The sequence below is a fragment of the Cotesia glomerata genome, linkage group LG5, assembly GCF_020080835.1.
Source record: "Cotesia glomerata isolate CgM1 linkage group LG5, MPM_Cglom_v2.3, whole genome shotgun sequence".
NCBI classification, from domain to species: Eukaryota; Metazoa; Arthropoda; class Insecta; order Hymenoptera; family Braconidae; genus Cotesia; species Cotesia glomerata.
Genome location: NC_058162.1, coordinates 24,380,101 through 24,403,432, shown reverse-complemented (window position 1 = coordinate 24,403,432; position 23,332 = coordinate 24,380,101). Strand labels below are relative to the sequence as shown.

Genomic DNA, 23,332 nt, shown 5'->3' with positions numbered 1-23,332 from the left:
GAATTATTTATTAATCTTTATTTTACAACAGGGACAAAATAAATAATAACTTGATTAATCAAAATAATAATTAATTAATTAATTAATATAAACTTTGAAAAAATAATAAAAGTTTATATATTTATAATCAATGGCGATTATCGCGCGTCGTTTCTTCAAAGAGACTGTCGAATGCCTTGTCGACATCAGTTGCATCGTCATAAATATGCGGCATGGTATGACTCCGTGCCAAACTTAGGTTATTTTTTCTCGGCGAGAAAGATCTCCGCTTGCCACTTCCCGAAGAGCTTGACTCTCTTTTATTTTGGCCCTCAGACTTGTAGAAATACCGCTGGACCTTTTCTTCCATCTTCTTCATGTTCCGATCAGCAGACTCCCCGTTGAAGTTCTTGGAACTGACGCGAGGTGGCTTGTGGGTCGGAACAGCAGGTGGCGGCACCTGGAGGTGGTTCTTGGACAGCGCCAGCTGGTGCCAGGACTCGGATTTGGAAAGAACAATCGATCTGTGCGGGCGAGTCGCGCAATTTACTAGATATTCATCGCTGGAGTCCACGGGGCTTGAATATTTTACTGGTAGCGATGGTACGTAAGGATTGATGGTTGGTTTTGGGCTCTGAGGCATTGTTTTTGATGGACTCATGATGTTTATCTTCGGTGGAACGTAGATTGGACGAATCACTAGAGGTTCTGGTCGCCGGGTTGATTTTTCTTCGAAGATATTAATTTTTTCCAGGGTGTTGCGGCTTTCTATTAGTGGTTCTATTGATTCACGTCCATTTTGAACCGGTTCTTCATTTATTGGGGATGTATTTTCGGTGTAATTTATTAAAGAGTACCTCGGGTTTTGATTTAGGAGCTGGGTTTGAATTTTTGGTTGGAATTGAACCGGAATTTGTGGTTGGAACTGATTTTGAGGTTGGAACTGACTTTGAGGTTGGGTTTGGAACTGAATTTGAGGTTGGAACTGATTTTGAGGTTGAGGTTGGAACTGACTTTGAGGTTGGAACTCAATTTGAGGTTGGTTTTGGAACTGAATTTGAGTTTGAGGTTGAAACTGAATTTGCGGAGCTTGAATAGGTTTAATCAAAGAATCTGGTTCATATTGCAGCCTTCTAATCAAACTCTGCTGAAGTAAATTATGCCTCTGAACATCATCACTGAGAACCGGTTGCCCAGAACCGTCTTGATACCCAGATGGCGACACTGAAGTCGGTGATATTGGAGAATTTTCTACCGTAGCAATAGCGCTTGTGTAACGCGTAACAATCCTATCATCAGAAATATCCTGATTAGCGATATTTTCGTCGTCCAAGAACGAATTCTCGGATTCATCATCAACAAACCGATTGTTGTAATTGGCATCAACCAAAAAATCAATATCTCGCGAAGTTGGCACTGGTTTAGGCGGTACATATATAGGATTTTCATTCTCGTAAAACGTTCTTGGCACAGATTGGTACTTAGGATTGTGTAGCTGCCGGGGACAACTTCGTATCAATGATTCATGTCGATCATTTTCGACATCATTCAATTCGATTGAATAATTTGTTTGCACTGCAACACTCTGTTTTTGGATATCTTGACCCTGTACCTTTTTATCATCATTAATCACATTATTATTAATATTAATCAAATGGTTAGTGATATTGCCATTAGAATCGTAAACGCCAGAGTGTCTCTTAACGTTATCGTAAGACGAATTACGAAATCCATTGTTACGTATTTGATTTTGGCAATGATTCAAAGCAGTGTCTTTGATTATTTTTTCTGGTTTCACATTTACTTTGGTATTTGCTTTGGATTTAACCCTCGGTAACGGATCACCCAGCGTATCTTGCTGATCAAACATCTTCAATTTGGCTCGAAGCATTCCATTAGAAGCACAAGCCGGCAAATAATAAGACGGTGTAGGTTTTTCATCATTATTACAACTATTATTACAATTAATACTCTTATTATTAATCTTCTGGAACGGAGATGTCGCTGCGTGAGTAAATGTTCCATTCTTGTTCCCAAAATTATTCTTTTGGGCAGATGGCTCTGGTTTTAGTCTCAATGAACCAACTAGAACATGTTTGCTTTCTTCTCGAGATATAGAACTTCTTCTTGAAGAACCGTCAACAGAAGCTGGTGGTGAAGGCTTGTCAAACGCGGTTTTTATATTTGAAAACCTACTTTTCCAGTTTTTATCCGCAATCGAACTTGTTTGCCGGTAATTAAAACTCTTGAACGGTTGATTAAAACTATTACCACTGTAATTGTAAGAATTATTAACATTATTACTATAAAAATTGTTATCATTATTATTACGATTAATAAGCGCCAAAAACTTGCGGTCGTTTTCCGTTTTGGGTTCAAAAGAAGGAATCAAAACACTTCCTTGGTTCCAAGAAAGCCTATCCCCAATATCAATCGGCCTTCTTAATCCCGGACTGGAAGATTGCGATTTTTCCGCTTGAAGCTTCAAGTAATTAGGAATATCAATAGTATTAGCACGTTTAATCTTGAACTTCTTAGCGGTGAACTTATTACTGGCAACTTTGTTATTAATATTTAAAAAATTAACCGGCTCTTCTAACTTATCACCAATATCACTTTCAGAAGCTGGCGCTTCATTGTCCTTTCTGTTTTGCAACTGCTGCTGATTAATCTTGTCCTTGATGTGCTTGTCGCACATCTTTTCACTGCTTTCTCTCTCAACTTTTGCATCTTCTTTGCCTGGTTCTGTCAATTGGGGAGCAAGAGAGAGTCTCTGAGAAGTTAGACTCACTCCGGTGCCTTTTTCTTCAAGCCAACGCCTGGCTCGGGCTAGTTCTTCACTGCTGACACCAATTGTGTGCCTATCCTTGCCCCTGGACCTTTTTTTGACCGCTGGAGCAGGAGGAACTGGAGGAACAGCGACTGGTTCTTCATCAGAAGACAATTTGGCGAGTTTTAAGTTGGACACCAGGTTGGAAATCAACTGCAGGAGCCGTAGCTTGTCGTTGGACTCCAGGGTGGCACTGTATCTGGTCAAAGCGTCGACGTCGACGCGTCTCAGGGTGTCCTGGAGCCTCACCAGGGCGGTTTTTATGTCCGAGACCAGGAGATCTCCGAATAAATTGAAATCCATGGATGATAGTGATGTTGTTGATGGATCCTGGGAATAATTATGGAGCGGATCTGGTGCCAGTGGCTCGTCCGCGAGACTCCGCTTAGTACTGGCCGATGTCAGCTCGAGTGCCGAGCGCAAATGCTCAACTAATACGGGCAATATATTCCTGCACTCACCGGCAACTGTTTTTCCAACTTCGTCCTTCTTTGGATGTGTCGACAGATCGCCCGTCTCGTCTTGTGTCGTCGCGGTCGATGTTGTTGTTGTTGTTGTTGTCCCACTGGTTGTCGTCCCAGTTCCAGTTCCAGTTATAGTGCCTGTTAAGTCCAGAGTCCGAGAAATCTCCTCATTCAGGCTCCTCATCGTCTCTGAAAGAACGTCACCAACATCAGCCCGGTGTTGTGGCTCTAGGTTATTATTTTTTCATCGAGCCGACGAACCTGCTGACAATTGCGGAGAGCTGCTTTCATTTTCCGGCCCTGGAGATAATTTGTCTGAGGTGCCTAGACTTCCATCCGAGATCTTGTCTGCTACCTCCGAGTCGATGGATTTGTCTGAAACAGTTTTTTTTTTCGTTTGCCCTCTTATCCATCTGCTGAATTTTTTTTTTTTATTAGTAGTTTTTTTCGGTTTTTGGTGAGTATGATTTATATTTATATTAATATATAAGATTAAATTTTTAAATTTAATTTTCAGACTAAAAAAATTTTTTTGGTATAAATCGTGATGGGGCATTCCATCCGAAATGGGAAAATCACTAAAATTTTTAAAATTTCTCTAATTCATCCTAATTTAGTAGTAATTAATAGTAATTTATAGTAATTAAATCATCTACTTTAAAAATTTCATTTTTACTTATTTTTAAAAATTTTTCTAATTAATTCTAATTTAGTCCTAATTTATTATTAAAAGTTTATACTTTACTAATTTGTAAAGAAAATTTTTAATCAATAAGAAAATCGAATACTCTCCTAGTAACTTTTCAGCCGTACTAACTTGTATCCGGGTCAAATGTTGTTTTAATAGTTTTAACAACAAATTCATTTTATGTTTGTTATTAACTAACATATTTATTATTATAATTTTAAGAACAAATTTTTTTATGTTTGTTATTAATTAACACCTAAGTTTATCAAGATCGTGTTGTCAGCATGCTGAATCTTTTATTTGTGTTTTTTAATTAGTTTTTTTTTTAATTATCCTAAATAATTTATAGTTAAATATATAAACAATAATGTTTCTAAGGTTGAAATAATATAAAAGTCTTTTTAATAAACAACTTGTAGACATTTTGTACTTGTCCCACCAGTCACAATAAAAAAAATTTTTGTAATTGTTTCTACGTAGGTAATCAGTCTAATTCTTCATAATATTGAATGTTTGTAGGATAAATTTAGTATTGAGAGGGAAGTCTTTTTTAAAAGTTTAGTGGTCGAACTGAAATTGGACTTTAAGTATACCTTTGGTAAGAGAGAAGGATTTGTTCTTAGTCCCACCAGTCACACTCAGTCAAAGGATAATTACGAGAAACTTAAAAAGTAATGGAGGTTTGTTGACAAAAGGATGTTGTTAATTAGTTATTCTTCTATATTATAAGATAAATTTTACTATAGGGGCATTTCATGCGAAATGGGAAAATTAAAATTTAAAAATTTCTTTAATTCATTCTAATTTAGTCCTAATTATTAAAAGTTTATATTTTACTAATTTGTAAAGAAAATTTTTAATCAATAAGAAAATCGAATACTCTCCTAGTAACTTTTCAGCCGTACTAACTTGTATCCGGGTCAAATGTTGTTTTAATATTTTTAACAACAAATTCATTTTATGTTTGTTATTAACTAACATATTTATTATTATAGTTTTAAGAACAAATTTTTTTATGTTCGTTATTAATTAACACCTAAGTTTATTAAGATCGTGTTGTCAGCATGCTGAATCCTTTATTTGTGTTTTTTAATTAGTTTTTTTTAATTATCCTAAATAATTTATAGTTAAATATATAAACAATGATGTTTCTAAGGTTGAAATAATATAAAAGTCTTTTTAATAAACAACTTGTAGACAATTTGTACTTGTCCCACCAGTCACAATAAACAAAATTTTTGTAATTGTTTCTACGTAGGTAATCAGTCTAATTCTTCATAATATTGAATGTTTGTAGGATAAATTTAGTATTGAGAGGGAAGTTTTTTTTAAAAGTTTAGTGGTCGAACTGAAATTAGACTTTAAGTATACCTTTGGTAAGAGAGAAGGATTTGTTCTTAGTCCCACCAGTCACACTCAGTCAAATGATAATTACGAGAAACTTAAAAAGTAATCGAGGTTTGTTGACAAAGGGATGTTGTTAATTAGTTATTCTTCTATATTATAAGATAAATTTTACTATAGGGGCATTTCATGCGAAATGGGAAAATTAAAATTTAAAAATTTCTTTAATTCATTCTAATTTAGTCCTAATTATTAAAAGTTTATATTTTACTTTGTAAAGAAAATTTTTTTTCAATAAGAAAATCGAATACTCTCCTAGTAACTTTTCAGCCGTACTAACTTTTATCCGGGTCAAATGTTGTTTTAATAGTTTTAACAACAAATTTATTTTATGTTTGTTATTAACTAACATATTTATTATTATAGTTTTAAGAACAAATTTTTTTATGTTCGTTATTAATTAACACCTAAGTTTATCAAGATCGTGTTGTCAGCATGCTAAATCCTTTATTTGTGTTTTTTAATTAGTTTTTTTTAATTATCCTAAATAATTTATAGTTAAATATATAAACAATAATGTTTCTAAGGTTGAAATAATATAAAAGTCTTTTTAATAAACAACTTGTAGACATTTTGTACTTGTCCCACCAGTCACAAATGCCTGTCCCACCAGTCACAATAAAAAAAATTTTTGTAATTGTTTCTACGTAGGTAATCAGTCTAATTCTTCATAATATTGAATGTTTGTAGGATAAATTTAGTATTGAGAGGGAAGTCTTTTTTAAAATTTTAGTGGTCGAACTGAAATTGGACTTTAAGTATACCTTTAGTAAGAGAGAAGGATTTTTTCTTAGTCCAACCAGTCACACTCAGTCAAACGATAATTACGAGAAACTTAAAAAGTAATGGAGGTTTTTGACAAAGGGATGTTGTTAATTAGTTATTCTTCTATATTATAAGATAAATTTCACTAGAGTATAAGTTTCAATCACATAATTATATATAATTGATGGAATTCCAGAGTCAAATGTCCCACTACTATGGAATGCCCCTTGTAAATTATTTTTTTAGTCTATGAAAATTAAATAAAAAAAACCCTATAAATAGAAATACCCTTCTTTAGATTGATAAAAAAAATTTATTAATGATGAATTATTTTTATTACAGGTATGAAAAAAAATCGGAAATGACCTCTGAATAAATTGAGCAGTGAAACTGACCTTGAATATCCGACATGACGAAGTAAATAATTACCCGAGGAAAATTGGCTGCAATAAAATATATTTTTTTTCATAATAACAATGCTAAACTTTTAATATTTATATTTCTTATTTATATCTGCAAAGTATTAACGGCGAGTAAGCAAAAAGCGTGTGTTAAATTATTTTTACAAAAGTACAAAGAACAAATTTTTAAATAGTATTAAATAAAGTAAATATAAATTACGCGTTAGTTTTGGAAAAGCCAAAGACGCGAGGTCGTATTCTATTAATAATATTGCGCATTATATAGGAGACGCAAAAGAAGAACAAGAACCAAGACGAAATCTACGAAATTAAGAAAACGAAGAAAGCATATCGTGCCCATTTTTATAAAATTAATACATTTAATATATTTACAAATGGTAAATATAGTTACATATATATATGTATATATTTATATGTACATATTTATGTGAGTAAGTATAAATAAAAATCAAGATTTGAAATAGAAATATAAAAATAAAAATAAATAGAAATAACAGAAAGCGGTAATAGCTATAAACGCGTAACTCTTAGCGCGTCGCCTTTTACGGTCCGGCGAATAAACCACTAGATTTAGTTAGGGTAGTGGGAAGAAGCAATAACCACTTTTTAATTAGAACTTAATCCTTATTTAACAAAGCTTAGCTGCAGAAAAAAAATAAAAAAAAATGAAAGAAAAAAAAATAATTAGCTGTTAATTAAATAAAAAATAAATGGTTAGATTTAGATTAAAATTGTGAATAATTTGATTTACCAATTTGATTTTAGGATCCAAGAGGAGCAGCGCTGTTGGAAGTATCTAACCGACTGGCCAAAGTTTGTCCGGATGGGAGCTCACACGCTTCCTTACACACGGTGCTTTATACTAAAACACAAAACTAAACGTATGCCATCAGAGAACGAATTTAGATTTACTAAAATAGCACCCACTGCAACAGTGTGCCGGCTTCTCTCGAGCAAGACATCAAGACGACTACACTGATACTGATACTAGCAGAAGCTGTGAGCTTTTTCCTGGCCCATCATCTGGGAAATAGACCAATGACCGGCTCAACTAGAGTAATCGCTTCCTTGGCTCTACCCACGTGCTGGAAAATTTGATCCAAATTTTAATCATTTTTTGCTATTTTCAGGTCGGCTTGTCTTCGTTTATTTCTTCTTCTGTTATTTATTTTATTTTTATTATTATAAGACTATTTATGCTGGAAAGCAAGAAACAAGTGGGTAAATGACCTAGAGGGCGAGCTAACAAAAGAAAAATTAATAGCAATGTTAAAAGGTGACTTAAATAGGGATTGTATATATTTAGGTGAGATTTAAAGGCTGTTTAAAAAGAATGGTTGCAATATAGGATGTCAGAAAAATTCTGATATCGAAATACAATTATAGATATTAATAATAAAGTTAGCCGACATTTTTATTTTTTTTTATTTTGCTTAATTTATTAAATTATAACGAAAAAATATTTTTAAAAAATAACACTTATAGTTTTTGAAGTTTTTAACAAATAAAAAAATTTTTTTTATTTTTTTTGTAATTATTTTTTGATAAAAAAAATCATAAAAATTTTTAGATGTCGGCTCATTTTATTTTTATTTATAGATACTATATTTTATTTTAAACAATGCACTGAACCCTACAGCACAGCCATTAAGCAGGTTCAATTAGAAAAAAGAAATAATAGTTACATTATATTTAATAATGATACTTATTAGTAATAATAATAGTAATAAGTCTGTATTTATAAATTATAGAAATATTTAATATTATTATATAGATTATAGATATTTTATAGAAATTGTTAAACTATACAAATTAATTAATTGGTATAGAGGAGCAGAAATAGCAAAGTTACTATATAAGTACACGGAAAGAACAAGATGACACTGTATATCATCCCAGATTATACTCAGTGATATCTGTGGTAAAAAAAAATTTCAGATAGTAGATAGAAAAATCCAGATCATACTAAATGATATCTGGATTATACTCATGGGGCATTCCATAGTAGTGGGACATTTGACTCTGGAATTCCATCAATTATATATAATTATGTGACTGAAACTTATACTCTAGTGAAATTTATCTTATAATACAGAAGAATAACTAATTAACAACATCCCTTTGTCAAAAACCTCCATTACTTTTTAAGTTTCTCGTAATTATCATTTGACTGAGTGCGACTGGTGGGACTAAGAACAAATCCTTCTCTCTTACCAAAGGTGTGAACAATATTCACAGAATTCCTCATTATCTTCCCGGGGATTCGCAAAGAAGTAAATTTTATATGAAAATTAAATTGGCTGACATCTGAAAATTTTAAGAATTTTTTTTCATTGAAAAAATGAAAAAAAAAATTTCATTTGTAAAAAAATTAAAAAACTTTAAGTGCAATTTTTTTGTTCTAGTTTAATTATTGAAAAAAAATTAAACTAAAAATGTCGGCTAAATTTAGTATTATAAATTTTATCACAACACTGAAATTAGCCGACGGTTTTGATTTTTTAATTATTAAATTGGAACAAAAAAATATTTTTTAAAAATTGCACTCAAAGTTTTTCACGTTATTTCAAACGAAATTTTATTTTTATTTTTTTGTAACAATTTTCCCAATAAAAAAAAATTATCTAAATTTTTAGATGTCGGCTAACTTAATTTTTATTATTTTATCTTTAAATTATATAAAAAAAAAAATCTATTGAGTAAATATCAATTAATGGGGCATTCCATAGTAGTGGAACATTTGACTCTGGAATTCCATCAATTATATATAATTATGTGATTGAAACTTATACTCTAGTGAAATTTATCTTATAATATAGAAGAATAACTAATTAACAACGTCCCTTTGTCAAAAACCTCCATTACTTTTTAAGTTTCTCGTAATTATCATTTGACTGAGTGTGACTGGTGGGACTAAGAACAAATCCTTCTCTCTTACCAAAGGTATACTTAAAGTCTGATTTCAGTTCGACCACTAAACTTTTAAAAAATACTTCCCTTTCAATACTAAATTTATCCTACAAACATTCAATATTATGAAAAATTAGACTGATTACCTACGTAGAAACAATTAAAAAAATTTTTTTTATTGTGACTGGTGGGACAGGCATTTGTGACTGGTGGGACAAGTACAAAATGTCTACAAGTTGTTTATTAAAAAGACTTTTATATTATTTCAACCTTAGAAACATTATTGTTTATATATTTAACTATAAATTATTTAGGATAATTAAAAAAAACTAATTAAAAAACACAAATAAAGGATTCAGCATGCTGACAACACAATCTTAATAAAATTAGGTGTTAATTAATAACGAACATAAAAAAATTTGTTCTTAAAACTATAATAGTAAATATGTTAGTTAATAACAAAGATAAAATGAATTTGTTGTTAAAACTATTAAAACAACATTTGACCCGGATACAAGTTAGTACCGCTGAAAAGTTACTAGGAGAGTATTCGATTTTCTTATTGATTAAAAATTTTCTTTACAAATTAGTAAAATATAAACTTTTAATAATTAGTACTAAATTAGAATGAATTAAAGATATTTTAAAATTTTAGTTATTTTTTTTCCATTTCGCATGGAATGCCCCTCATTGTAATTTGGATTATACTCATTATAATCTGGATTACACTCATTGTCATCTGGATTATACTCATTGTAATCTGGATTATACTCATTATAATCTGGATTATACTCATTATAATCTGGATTATACTCATTGTAATCTGGATTATACTCATTATAATCTGGATTATACTCATTATAATCTGGATTATACTCATTATAATCTGGATTATACTCATTATAATCTGGATTATACTAGCTACTATCTGAAATTTTTTTTCACTCAGTATAATCTGGGATGATATCCAGTGTCATCTTGTTCTTTCCGCGTATGAAAGGGTATAAAAATCATTGTAAATACTTAAAATAAGTCAAAAATACAGTTTTGTAAAACACACACTTTAATACAATTAAAAACGCTATTCTATCCTACTATTTATGCTGGAGAAGGTTATAGAGGTAATTCCGAAGACGTCATCACGATTGTGAAAAAATTACAACAGAATAGAGCAGACATCGATGATTAACGATGATTAGGCATACAGAGGCGAGCTACCAGGATGTTGTAAAAACAATGTTGAATAAAGATCGTGAATGCATAAAGGATATGCCTCGATAACTACATCTCCCACTAAGCGTAACTCTCCCTTCTACTTGTTATGCCTATTGCCTTACGTTGGAGGCCACTTTCAACTGGATACCTGTTAACCTACTTGGGTCAGTCTTTGAGCCACTTTGCAAGCGGTACATTGTCATCACCTGTTACTTTACACTTTTAATATAATTTTTGGCTCAGTATTTATATTTTTTTTTTTTTTCGTAGGTTGGGATAAAAAGCTCTATTAATTATGCCTGAAACAATCAAGAATTTTTCTGGTTAATTATTTTAAAGAGATTTCTTCTCAAAAAAAGAAGAAAGAATTGTTTCAGCAGCTATTGTTAAACGTTTGTTTAAAAGTTACGTGAAAGTAATGTTGTCCGTGTCTACGTGCTTAGTGACATCAGTACATGTGTGATATTCAGACGTGAGCATGAGTTCAAGGAACCTTATATACTCATGCATTCAAATTACTGTTAATAAATTTATTGCCAGAGGAATTTATTTTTGAATTATATACCCACGTGGATTGTAAGTATTTAGGTGACTAGGATAGAATTCTCGGTTTAATAAAAATAAATTATATTTAACCGGCGGTTTTTTTTTTATTTCTTCTTTTAGTGTTTTTATATATGAAAATTAAGATGAAAATAATATTAGCCGAGATTTAAAAATTTTTTTAATTTATTTTGTTAAAACATATTTTTTTTTAAATTAAAACAAAAATTTAAACCGGCATTTTTTTTTTATTTCTTCTTTTAGTGTTTTTATCTATGAAAATTAAAATAAAAATTAAATTAGCCGACATTTAAAAATTTTTTTAATTTATTTTGTTGAAAAATAATTTTTTAAAAAATTAAAACAAAAATTTAAACCGGCATTTTTTTTTATTTCTTCTAATAGTGTTTTTATCTATGAAAATTAAGATAAAAATTAAATTAGCTGACATTTAAAAATTTTTATAATTTATTTTGTTGAAAAATAATTTTTAAAAAATTAAAATAAAAATTTTCACATGTAGAAAATGTAAAAAATTATATGTGGAATTTTTTTAAAATAGTTTTTTAGTTCTAATTTTTAATTTAAAAAAAGAATCAAAAATTGTTGAGTGACATCTAAAAATTTTAAGAATTTTTTTTCATTAAAAAAATTATTAAAAAAAAATTTGATTGGTAAAAAACTTAAAAAACTGTAAATACAATTTTTTATAAATATTTTTTTTTTCCAATTCAATTATTGAAAAAAAAATGTTGGCTAAATTAAGTGTTATTTTTTATATATTCTTTGGACAGTTTTTAAAAATTACATGTAGATTTTTTTTTTTAATTTTTTAAATAAAATAAAAAATTATCAGATTTATTATTAATATAAAATATTTTTTATTTCAGTCAAAATGAAGGGATGGTTTGATGCATTCCGCAATGATGGTGGCCCAACACTATACAGTTGGAGTAATCGAACTCCAGTTACCGGAGACGTGCATTTAATAACAATATTTGTTATTTTCGTAACAATATTCACAGCATTCCTCATTATCTTCCCGGGGATTCGCAAAGAAGTAAATTTTATATGAAAATTAAATTAGCCGACATCTGAAAATTTTAAGAATTTTTTTTCATTGAAAAAATTAAAGAAAAATTTCATTTGTAAAAAAATTAAAAAACTTAAAGTGCAATTTTTTTGTTCTAATTTAATTATTGAAAAAAAATTAAACTAAAAATGTCGGCTAAATTTAGTATTATAAATTTTATCACAACACTGAAATTAGCCGACGTTTTTGATTTTTTAATTATTAAATTGGAACAAAAAAATATTTTTTAAAAATTGCACTCAAAGTTTTTCACGTTTTTTTCAAACGAAATTTTATTTTTATTTTTTTGTAACAATTTTTCCAATAAAAAAAAATTCTCTAAATTTTTAGATGTCGGCTAACTTAATTTTTATTATTTTATCTGTAAATTATATAAAAAAAAAATCTATTGAGTAAATATCAATTAATGGGGCATTCCATAGTAGTGGGACATTTGACTCTGGAATTCCATCAATTATATATAATTATGTGATTGAAACTTATACTCTAGTGAAATTTATCTTATAATATAGAATAATAACTAATTAACAACGTCCCTTTGTCAAAAACCTCCATTACTTTTTAAGTTTCTCGTAATTATCATTTGACTGAGTGTGACTGGTGGGACTTAGAACAAATTCTTCTCTCTTACCAAAGGTATACTTAAAGTCTAATTTCAGTTCGACCACCCCGAGTAAAAAAGAAATTATTATTTTTTACGGAAAAATAATAAATTTCGTTCGACCGCCGCACCACCGCTGCACCACCGCCGCACCATACCGCCGCACCACCGCTGCATGACCGCCGTTTGGCGGACTATTACGCCGCACGTTAAAAATTTACTCCCCCTAGCATCGCCGCACTACCGCTGCACCACCGCCGCACCAATGCTAAATCATACCTACAATTTCACAAAAAATGGTATCATAATTAATTTATCACGCAATAATTAATTAATAAATAATGCGACTAGAAATCTTTATGTAAGACCTATTGATCAACCTCCTTTTAATCGAATGCCTAATATTAAAAAAAAAAATTTTTTTTAAATCAGGCCAAAGCACCGCGAAATTATTGATTTTTTTAGTCGTATTGTTGATGTAGATTTTTAATTTCATCCTCGGGTTGCACAGAAGCGGTACGCCTATTGAAATACTCTGAAAGAATTTTAAAAATTGAACTGTGATGGGATTCGAACCTGGATCGTCTGTATGGAAGTCTCGAACATTGCCAACTGCACTGCAAGCCATACTTAACTTAAAAAATTTAGTTAAGCTATTTGAATGATCAACGAATATATTATTTCAATGTATATACCATCAAACAGTGGTATGGTGCGGCGGTGGTGCAGCGGTGGTGCGGCGGTCGAACGAAATTTATTATTTTTTCGTAAAAATTAATAATTTTATTTTTACCCGGGCGCGTCACAGCTGTGGTGCGGCGGTGGTGCGGCGAATAGAAATTTATTTACTTGTCACGGCGCTGATGCGGCGGTAGTGCGGCGAATAGATAAATTCTTTACTTGTCACGGCGGTGGTGCGGCGGTGATACGGCACTTGTAAAATAACCCAAATTTTCACGGCTGTAGTGCAGCGATGGTGCGGCGCTTAAAAAGCCGTGCAGCGGTGTTGCGGCGGTGGTGCGGCGGAATTCTGTTTTTACTCGGGACTAAACTGAAAAAAAATACTTCCCGCTCAATACAAAATTTATCCTACAAACATTCAATATTATGAAGAATTAGACTGATTACCTACGTAGAAACAATTGAAAAAATTTTTTGTATTGTGACTGGTGGGACAGGTATTTGTGACTGGTGGGACAAGTACAAAATGTCTACAAGTTGCTTATTAAAAAAACTTTTATATTATTTCAACCTTAGAAACATTATTGTTTATATATTTAACTATACATTATTTAGGATAATTAAAAAAAACTAATTAAAAAACACAAATAAAGGATTTAGCATGCTGACAATACGATCTTGATAAACTTAGGTGTTAATTAATAACGAACATAAAAAAATTTGTTCTTAAAATTATAATAATAAATATGTTAGTTAATAACACAGATAAAATGAATTTGTTGTTAAAACTATTAAAACAACATTTGACCCGGATACAAGTTAGTACCGCTGAAAAGTTACTAGGAGAGTATTCGATTTTCTTATTGATTAAAAATTTTCTTTACAAAGTAAAATATAAACTTTTAATAGTTAGGACTAAATTAGAATGAATTAAAGAAATTTTTTAATTTTAATTTTCACATTTCGCATGAAACGCCCCTATAGTAAAATTTATCTTATAATATAGAAGAATAACTAATTAACAACATCCCTTTGTCAACAAACCTCGATTACTTTTTAAGTTTCTCGTAATTATCATTTGACTGAGTGTGACTGGTGGGACTAAGAAAAAATCCTTCTCTCTTACTAGAGGTATACTTAAAGTCCAATTTCAGTTCGACCACTAAACTTTTAAAAAAGACTTCCCTCTCAATACTAAATTTATCCTACAAACATTCAATATTATGAAGAATTAGACTGATTACCTGCGTAGAAACAATTAAAAAAATTTTTTTTATTGTGACTGGTGGGACAAGTACAAAATGTCTACAAGTTGTTTATTAAAAAGACTTTTATATTATTTCAACCTTAGAAACATTATTGTTTATATATTTAACTATAAATTATTTAGGATAATTAAAAGAAACTAATTAAAAAACACAAATAATGGATTTAGCATGCTGACAACACGATCTTGATAAACTTAGGTGTTAATTAATAACGAACATAAAAAAATTTGTTCTTAAAATTATAATAATAAATATGTTAGTTAATAACAAAGATAAAATGAATTTGTTGTTAAAACTATTGAAACAACATTTGACCCGGATACAAGTTAGTACCGCTGAAAAGTTACTAGGAGAGTATTCGATTTTCTTATTGATTAAAAATTTTCTTTACAAATTAGTAAAATATAAACTTTTAATAATTAGGACTAAATTAGAATGAATTAGAAAAATTTTAAAATTTTAGTTATTTTTCCATTTTGCATGGAATGCCCCTAATGTATTTAGATAAAAAAAATATTAATAATAAAATTTTTACAGAGAATAACAACATTTCTGACGGTAACTCTCAGCCTCTTCGTTGGAACAAGTATCCAAGGTCAGTATAAAAAGTAATAAAATAAAGAGCGTACCTAATAATCATAATATAATAATAAAGCATTTAAAAAGTAAATATATAAACAAAAATTCACCTTATAAAGATAAATATTTATATTTTTATTACGCGGATGATAATTGCGTAATAAATGATTTCTATTCAAGCCCCGTATGTTCCGTTATAGTTGCGCAATATGGCTCCACCTGGCACACGACCTCGTCCTCGATCCTCAGCAGCTACAGCGTCTTCTCCAGGTACCGGACGCCAGCCGAAATAGGAGGGTACATTGGACTCATGCATATTAATATAACTTATAGCTGTGGGTGCTTGCTATTTGCTATTTAATTAATTTAATTAATTAAATTAATCAATCAGGCTGTTAACAGCCTGATTTAATAATTGATGGGTTTAATTAATGGCTCATTGTTTGTTTTAATTAGTGACTAATTACACGGACACCGATATAATCGGTGACGTCGAGTACAATGAAAGGTTTTGGTGGAGAAGTCCCACAGAAATGAGTGAGTCATTCCGCGAGGCTCTTTATCGTGGAGCGCCTTTTCCAATCATTTCGCTGGCTGAGTACTTTAGCCTTCATCAAGAAGGGTTTTCCTGGGGCGCTAAGTACCGGGAAGCTGGGCATTATGCCTCGATAATGCTGTGGTAAGTCACCTTAATTAAGATAATTTAATAAGAAAATTTTGTCTAGTATTAATATGATAAAATGAGTTTTTTAAATTAAATATAGGATCATTGGAAAGGTCAAGATCTGAATTTGTGCCGTTTAAATGTTTAATTTCCTTTTCTAAAATTGTTAATTTATTATGATAAGTTTTCGAAGTAGTTATAAATAGATTAGAATTTAGCGATAAACAAAATTTGTTTATTTCTTTATTTTGTTTTGTACAAGTCAATGTGGTTTTATGTCAAAAATTAATTTATATAATTAAGAGACTAAGAAAATATTTTAACGGGTATATCTTTATCTTAAATTGAGTTTGATATTTTTTCAACGATAGTCATTTATGATTTAAATAATTGAGAGAGTAAGGAAAATTTTGTGACGAGCGTATTATTATTTTTAAAAGAATTTTTATAGTTTAATTTGGTATCATCAGAAAGGTCTTGATAAGAATTAGTGCCTTTTGGTTTTATATATTTTTTAGTAGTCAATTTTTTATGTCAAGTTTTTGGAAGAGTTTTTAATAGTTTGTTGGTTCTATAAATTTGTTCCGTCACATTTGTCCATTAAATTATTTGTAATTGATTCTTTCATATTGATATAATAGAAAGTGTAAAAAGAATTTTGTCCAGCATATTTATATGATAAAATGAGTTTTTTAAATTAAATTTAGGATTATTGGAAAGGTCAAGATCTAAATTAGTGCCTTTTAAATGTTTCACTTCTTTTTCTAAAATTTTAATTTATTATGATAAGTTTTCGAAGTAGTTATAAATAGATTAGAATTTCGCGATAAACAAAATTTGTTTATTTATTTATTTTGTTTTGTACAAGTCAATGTGGTTTTATGTCAAAAATTAATTTATATAATTAAGAGACTAAGAAAAATTTTTAACGGGTATATCTTTATCGTAAATTGGGTTTGATATTTTTTCAACGATAGTCATTTATGATTTAAATAATTGAGAGAGTAAGGAAAATTTTGTGACGAGCGTATTATTATTTTTAAAAGAATTTTTATAGTTTAATTTGGTATCATCAGAAAGGTCTTGATAAGAATTAGTGCCTTTTGGTTTTATATATTTTTTAGTAGTCAATTTTTTATGTCAAGTTTTTGGAGGAATTTTTAATAGTTTGTTGGTTCTATATTTTTGTTCCGTCACATTTGTCCATTAAATTATTTATAATTGGTCCTTTCATATCGATATAATTGAAAGAATAAGAAGAATTTTGTCTTGGGCATATTTATATGATAAAATGAGTTTTTTAAATTAAATTTAGGATTATTGGAAAGGTCAAGATCTGAATTTGTGCCTTTTAAATGTTTCATTTCCTTTTCTAAAATTTTAATTTATTATGATAAGTTTTCGAAGTAGTTATAAATAGATTAGAATTTAGCGATAAACAAAATTTGTTTATTTATTTATTTTATTTTGTACAAGTCAATGTGGTTTTATGTCAAAAATTAATTTATATAATTAAGAAACTAAGAAAAATTTTTAACGGGAATATCTTTATCGTAAATTGGGTTTGATATTTTTTCAACGATAGTCATTTATGATTTAAATAATTGAGAGAGTAAGGAAAATTTTGTGACGAGCGTATTATTTTTAAAAGAATTTTTATAGTTCAATTTGGTATCATCAGAAAGGTCTTGATAAGAATTAGTGTCTTTTGGTTTTATATATTTTTTAGTAGTCAATTTTTTATGTCAAGTTTTGGAGGAGTTTTTAATAGTTTGTTGGTTCTATAAATTTGTTCCGTCACATTTTTACATTAAATTATTTGTAATTGATCCTTTCATATTGATATAATTGAAAGTGTAAAAAGAATTATGTCCAGCATATTTATATGATAAAATGAGTTTTTTGAATTAAATTTAGTATCATTGGAAAGGCCAAGATCTGAATTAGTGCCTTTTAAATGTTTCACTTCTTTTTATAAAATTGTTAATTTATTATGATAAGTTTTCGAAGTAGTTATAAATAGATTAGAATTTCACGATAAACAAAAATTGTTTATTTATTTATTTTATTTTGTACAAGTCAATGTGGTTTTATGTCAAAAATTAATTTATATAATTAAGAAACTAAGAAAAATTTTTAACGGGTATATCTTTATCGTAAATTGGGTTTGATATTTTTTCAGCGATAGTCATTTATGATTTAAATAATTGAGAGAGTAAGGAAAATTTTGTGACGAGCGTATTATTATTTTTTAAGGAATTTTTATAGTTTAATTTGGTATCATCAGAAAGGTCTTGATAAGAATTAGTGCCTTTTGGTTTTATATATTTTTTATGTCAAGTTTTTGGAAGAGTTTTTAATAGTTTGTTGGTTCTATAAATTTGTTCCGTCACATTTGTCCATTAAATTATTTATAATTGGTCCTTTCATATCGATATAATTGAAAGAATAAGAAGAATTTTGTCTTGGGCATATTTATATGATAAAATGAGTTTTTAAAATTAAATTTAGTATCATTGGAAAGGCCAAGATCTGAATTAGTGCCTTTTAAATGTTTCACTTCCTTTTCTAAAATTGTTAATTTATTATGATAAGTTTTCGAAGTAGTTATAAATAGATTAGAATTTCGCGATAAACAAAATTTGTTTATTTATTTAATTTGTTTTGTACAAGTCAATGTGGTTTTATGTCAAAAATTAATTTATATAATTAAGAGACTAAGAAAATATTTTAACGGGTATATCTTTATCTTAAATTGGGTTTGATATTTTTTCAACGATAGTCATTTATGATTTAAATAATTGAGAGAGTAAGGAAAATTTTGTGACGAGCGTATTATTATTTTTAAAAGAATTTTTATAGTTTAATTTGGTATCATCAGAAAGGTCTTGATAAGAATTAGTGCCTTTTGGTTTTATATATTTTTTAGTAGTCAATTTTTTATGTCAAGTTTTTGGAGGAATTTTTAATAGTTTGTTGGTTCTATATTTTTGTTCCGTCATATTTGACCATTAAATTATTTGTAATTGATCCTTTCATATTGATATAATTGAAAGTGTAAAAAGAATTATGTCCAGCATATTTATATGATAAAATGAGTTTTTTGAATTAAATTTAGTATCATTGGAAAGGTCAAGATCTAAATTAGTGCCTTTTAAATGTTTCACTTCTTTTTCTAAAATTTTAATTTATTATGATAAGTTTTCGAAGTAGTTATAAATAGATTAGAATTTCGCGATAAACAAAATTTGTTTATTTATTTATTTTGTTTTGTACAAGTCAATGTGGTTTTATGTTAAAAATTAATTTATATAATTAAGAAAGTAAGAAAAATTTTTAACGGGTATATCTTTATCTTAAATTGAGTTTGATATTTTTTCAACGATAGTCATTTATGATTTAAATAATTGAGAGAGTAAGGAAAATTTTGTGACGAGCGTATTATTTTTAAAAGAATTTTTATAGTTCAATTTGGTATCATCAGAAAGGTCTTGATAAGAATTAGTGCCCTTTGGTTTTATATATTTTTTAGTAGTCAATTTTTTATGTCAAGTTTTTGGAGGAGTTTTTAATAGTTTGTCGGTTCCTATAAATTTGTTCCGTCACATTTGACCATTAAATTATTTGTAATTGATCCTGTGATAGCACTATTATTTTTAAAATTTATTTAAAAAGTACTCAAGTTATGTATAGTGTCATAAATATCAAAAAATCATTGAGCCGAAATTTTCTTATTCATAATCCGTAAATCTCAGAAGTCAAATAGTGACTGCAGGTTGCTAGTTATATGACACTGAAGTTGACAGACATTAGAAATTTTTTTAGAATTTTATAACTAAAATTATTATGAAAAAAATTTATGATAGTGTAAATGAGAGACATCTGATAATTTTTAGAAATTTTTTAGCTAATAAATTATGGCAAGAAAAATTTATTTAAAAAATTCCATATTTAGGTGATCTAAAAAATTCTAAGTGCAATTTTTTAATTTTCTAGATCTAGTTTATTGTTCTAAAAAAGTACCGAAACTATTTATAGTGTCATAAATATCAAAAAAACATCAAGCCAAAATTTTCTTATTTATAATCTGTAAATCTTGAATCACATAGTAAATTATTTTAATTATTTATTATTTAACCTTATAATTAATAATCTAAGAATTAAAAATTTACAGGACTTGTTTCGCAGCCTGGTCATTAATGAACCTCCTACTGGTTGTGGTCCCAAGATACGGAGCCTATAGCATGATATTTACCGGTATACTTATGCTGTTTACCAATTTAATTTACTGGTCACTGCTGCCCTGTGAGCCGTTAATTGCTCACGTAGATGGCTCGGTACTTGTCTTCAGTTTCGGGTGGAATTATTGGCTTGTCCTTGTCGCTGGTAATTTATTTTTACAGCTACCTTGTGATTTATTATTAATTATTATTATTAAAGAATTTCATGGCTTATAAATTTATTCGTTCAAGGATCAAGCTGTTTGCTCAGCGGAATTATTATAACAATAATTGACCTGATTTTCCCTCATCAATTTTCTACGATCCTTGAAGTTGATTATGACACACCTTATGACAGGCATGTTATTATTGAGGAGAGCTTTGATACGAGAAATATACCACAGAAATTTCCGAGAGTTAAAGAAAATCTTTACGATCAAAGAAGTTCCAGGTAAATTTTACTTTATTTAATATTATTGATTATTTATTATTATTAATATTAATATTTATTATTAATTTATTCATTTATTATTAATATTAATAATACTTACATTTCTTCTTTTTATCGTCATTGTTCTGACGAAATTATTAAGTGGCGCTTTCTACTTTTCAATAAATTTTATAACTGTAAATATTATAACTCATAAACTCACTGCAGTTTTATTTATTAGTTATAAATTAATGAATTAAACTACTAATTTTCAAAAGAAGACTATAGTAATAATTTTGACAATTTAAAAATTTATAATAAACTTACTTGCATTTATTATAAATTAAATATGAAATATAACTAGCAACTATAAATAAACAAAATTTTGTTTTAATAAATAATGACTTTTGTTAAATTGCACTGTACTTTCTTAATTATTGACATTTTTGAAGATATAAGCTCATTCCGATGTTACACTCATCAAGAGCTTTCATTTGAGTACCCACATGCATTTTTGATATATTTTCATATATACATATATATAATATATATTTTAAAAATATAAACTCATCCCGGTGTTACACTCATCAAGAGCTTTCATTTGAGTACCCACATGCATTTTCATATATTTTTCATATATACATATATATAATATATATAAATATATGAAAAATTGATGTGGGTACTCAAATGAAAGGTCTCGATGAGTGTAACATCGGGATGAGCTTATATCTTTAAAAATGTCAATAGTTCTCGAGATACAAGGTCATTTCTTAATTATGTGTCTAGAGATACATTTTGATAGATTTTTCATATATATACATACATATTTTAACGATATAAGCTCATTCCGACGTTATACTCATCAAGAGCTTTCATTTGAGTAGCCACATGCATTTTTATATATTTTTCATATATACATATATATATAATATATATAAATATATGAAAAATTGATGTGGGTACTCAAATGAAAGGTCTCGATGAGTGTAACACCAGGATGAGCTTATATCTTTAAAAATGTCAATAGTTGACAAGATACAATGTCATTTCTTAATTATTGACATTTTTTAAGATATAAACTCATTTCGATGTTACACTCATCGAGACCTTTCATTTAAGTACCTACATGGTACTTTTTATATATTTTATATATATGGTATTTGTCAAATATATAAATATATAAAATATATGAAAAATTAATGTGGGTACTCAAATGAAAGGTCTCGATGAGTGTAACATCGGGATGAGCTTATATCTTTAAAAATTTAAATAGTTCTCGAGATACAAGGTCATTTCTTAATTATGTGTATAGAGATACATTTTGATAGATTTTTCATATATATACATACATATTTTAAGGATATAAGCTCATTCCGACGTTATACTCATCAAGAGCTTTCATTTGAGTAGCCACATGCATTTTTATATATTTTTCATATATACATATATATAATATATATAAATATATGACAAATTGATGTGGGTACTCAAATGAAAGGTCTCAATGAGTGTAACACCAGGATGAGCTTATATCTTTAAAAATGTCAATAGTTCACAAGATACAATGTCATTTCTTAATTATTGACATTTTTTAAGATATAAACTCATTTCGATGTTACACTCATCGAGACCTTTCATTTAAGTACCTACATGGTACTTTTTATATATTTTATATATATGGTATTTGTCAAATATATAAATATATAAAATATATGAAAAATTAATGTGGGTACTCAAATGAAAGGTTTTGATGAGTGTAACACCAGGATGAGCTTATATCTTTAAAAATGTCAATAGTTCACAAGATACAAGGTCATTTCTTAATTATGTAGCTAGAGAAGAAAATTTTTAAATGCAGCGTAAATATTTATCATAATAAATTGACTATCGGTGAGAATGATATGAAACCTTGAAAAGGCACAAATTCAAATCAAGACCTTTGCAATGACACTAAATTTTCTGAAAACAAAATTTTTCTTATTTTTTCAATAATATAAATGAGATAAATAAATTTTGAGCTGATATTAATTATTCAAAATGGCAGATTAGTTGGAAGTTATTTATAAACTTTAGTTAACTGTTTGTTAATAATATTTAGTTATTGAAGAGATCTTACGAAATTATAGCTAAGTGATTTAATTTATATTTTAAATATTGTAATTTACGATAAAAAAATTTCAATATTGAAAAGTAGAGAGTACCATTAAATGTCCTTGAAATTTTTCTTAACTTTGAATTAAATTGAAAAAAAAAATAAAATTAAACCAGAAAACAAATAATTAATAATATAAAATTATTCAAGTCAATTACCATCCAAGGGAAGCGATAAAAAACTCCACGAAGGGATAGTTAACCGTGGATATATATCTCACGAGTCCTCGTCAGACTTACATCGTGATAGTGATGAATCAAACAAGGCCAACTGGTCGTACCCATTTCCACCAATCTCACGGAGAATAAATTGAATGCTCAACAAAGTATTTTATAGTCAATTTTTTAGCGCAAATGAATTTAATTAGATAGTTAATAATAATAATTAGTATTTAAATTTAGTATTAGTGCCATTAAAAATA

The 23,332-nt window shown here is 28.5% G+C and overlaps 2 protein-coding genes across 5 annotated transcripts; one reads left to right on the top strand and one right to left on the bottom strand.

The window, feature by feature from the left end:
* Positions 1–20: 20 nt before the first annotated feature.
* Positions 21–7,437, bottom strand: LOC123265287 (myb-like protein AA). Of its 2 annotated transcripts, XM_044728973.1 has the most exons (4): positions 7,304–7,437; positions 6,526–6,573; positions 3,535–3,648; positions 22–3,462 (listed from the first exon to the last, which is right to left on the bottom strand). In XM_044728973.1, the coding sequence occupies exons 2-4, from the start codon at positions 6,539–6,541 to the stop codon at positions 128–130; spliced, it is 3,465 nt and encodes a 1,154-aa protein (XP_044584908.1). In that variant the 5' UTR covers positions 6,542–6,573; positions 7,304–7,437; the 3' UTR covers positions 22–127. The 2 variants fall into 2 exon arrangements, with proteins under 2 accessions (XP_044584909.1, XP_044584908.1); XM_044728974.1 differs by lacking the exon at positions 6,526–6,573 and having other exon boundaries at positions 21–3,462; positions 7,304–7,413.
* A 63-nt stretch (positions 7,438–7,500) lies between these two features.
* Positions 7,501–23,329, top strand: LOC123265294 (dual oxidase maturation factor 1). Of its 3 annotated transcripts, XM_044728988.1 has the most exons (11): positions 7,501–7,608; positions 7,683–7,858; positions 10,575–10,868; positions 10,948–11,253; positions 12,111–12,280; positions 15,401–15,458; positions 15,643–15,777; positions 15,899–16,121; positions 20,281–20,492; positions 20,579–20,777; positions 23,062–23,328. In XM_044728988.1, the coding sequence occupies exons 5-11, from the start codon at positions 12,116–12,118 to the stop codon at positions 23,222–23,224; spliced, it is 1,155 nt and encodes a 384-aa protein (XP_044584923.1). In that variant the 5' UTR covers positions 7,501–7,608; positions 7,683–7,858; positions 10,575–10,868; positions 10,948–11,253; positions 12,111–12,115; the 3' UTR covers positions 23,225–23,328. The 3 variants fall into 3 exon arrangements, with proteins under 3 accessions (XP_044584923.1, XP_044584922.1, XP_044584924.1); XM_044728987.1 differs by having other exon boundaries at positions 7,683–7,828; positions 10,575–11,253; XM_044728989.1 differs by lacking the exons at positions 7,501–7,608; positions 7,683–7,858; positions 10,575–10,868; positions 10,948–11,253; positions 12,111–12,280 and adding an exon at positions 8,800–8,825 and having other exon boundaries at positions 23,062–23,329.
* Positions 23,330–23,332: the final 3 nt, after the last annotated feature.

Bases quoted from the DNA above. Each gene is read 5' to 3' on its own strand.
- LOC123265287 (XM_044728973.1), bottom strand. The intron at 3,463-3,534 runs GTTCGTCGGCTC...ACGTTCTTTCAG, and splicing joins CTCTCCGCAATTGTCAGCAG to AGACGATGAGGAGCCTGAAT.
- LOC123265294 (XM_044728987.1), top strand. From the start codon at position 12,116: ATGAAGGGATGGTTTGATGCATTCCGCAATGATGGTGGCCCAACACTA. The intron at 15,459-15,642 runs GTCAGTATAAAA...GTTCCGTTATAG, and splicing joins CGTTGGAACAAGTATCCAAG to TTGCGCAATATGGCTCCACC. The intron at 20,493-20,578 runs GTAATTTATTTT...TATTCGTTCAAG, and splicing joins TTGGCTTGTCCTTGTCGCTG to GATCAAGCTGTTTGCTCAGC.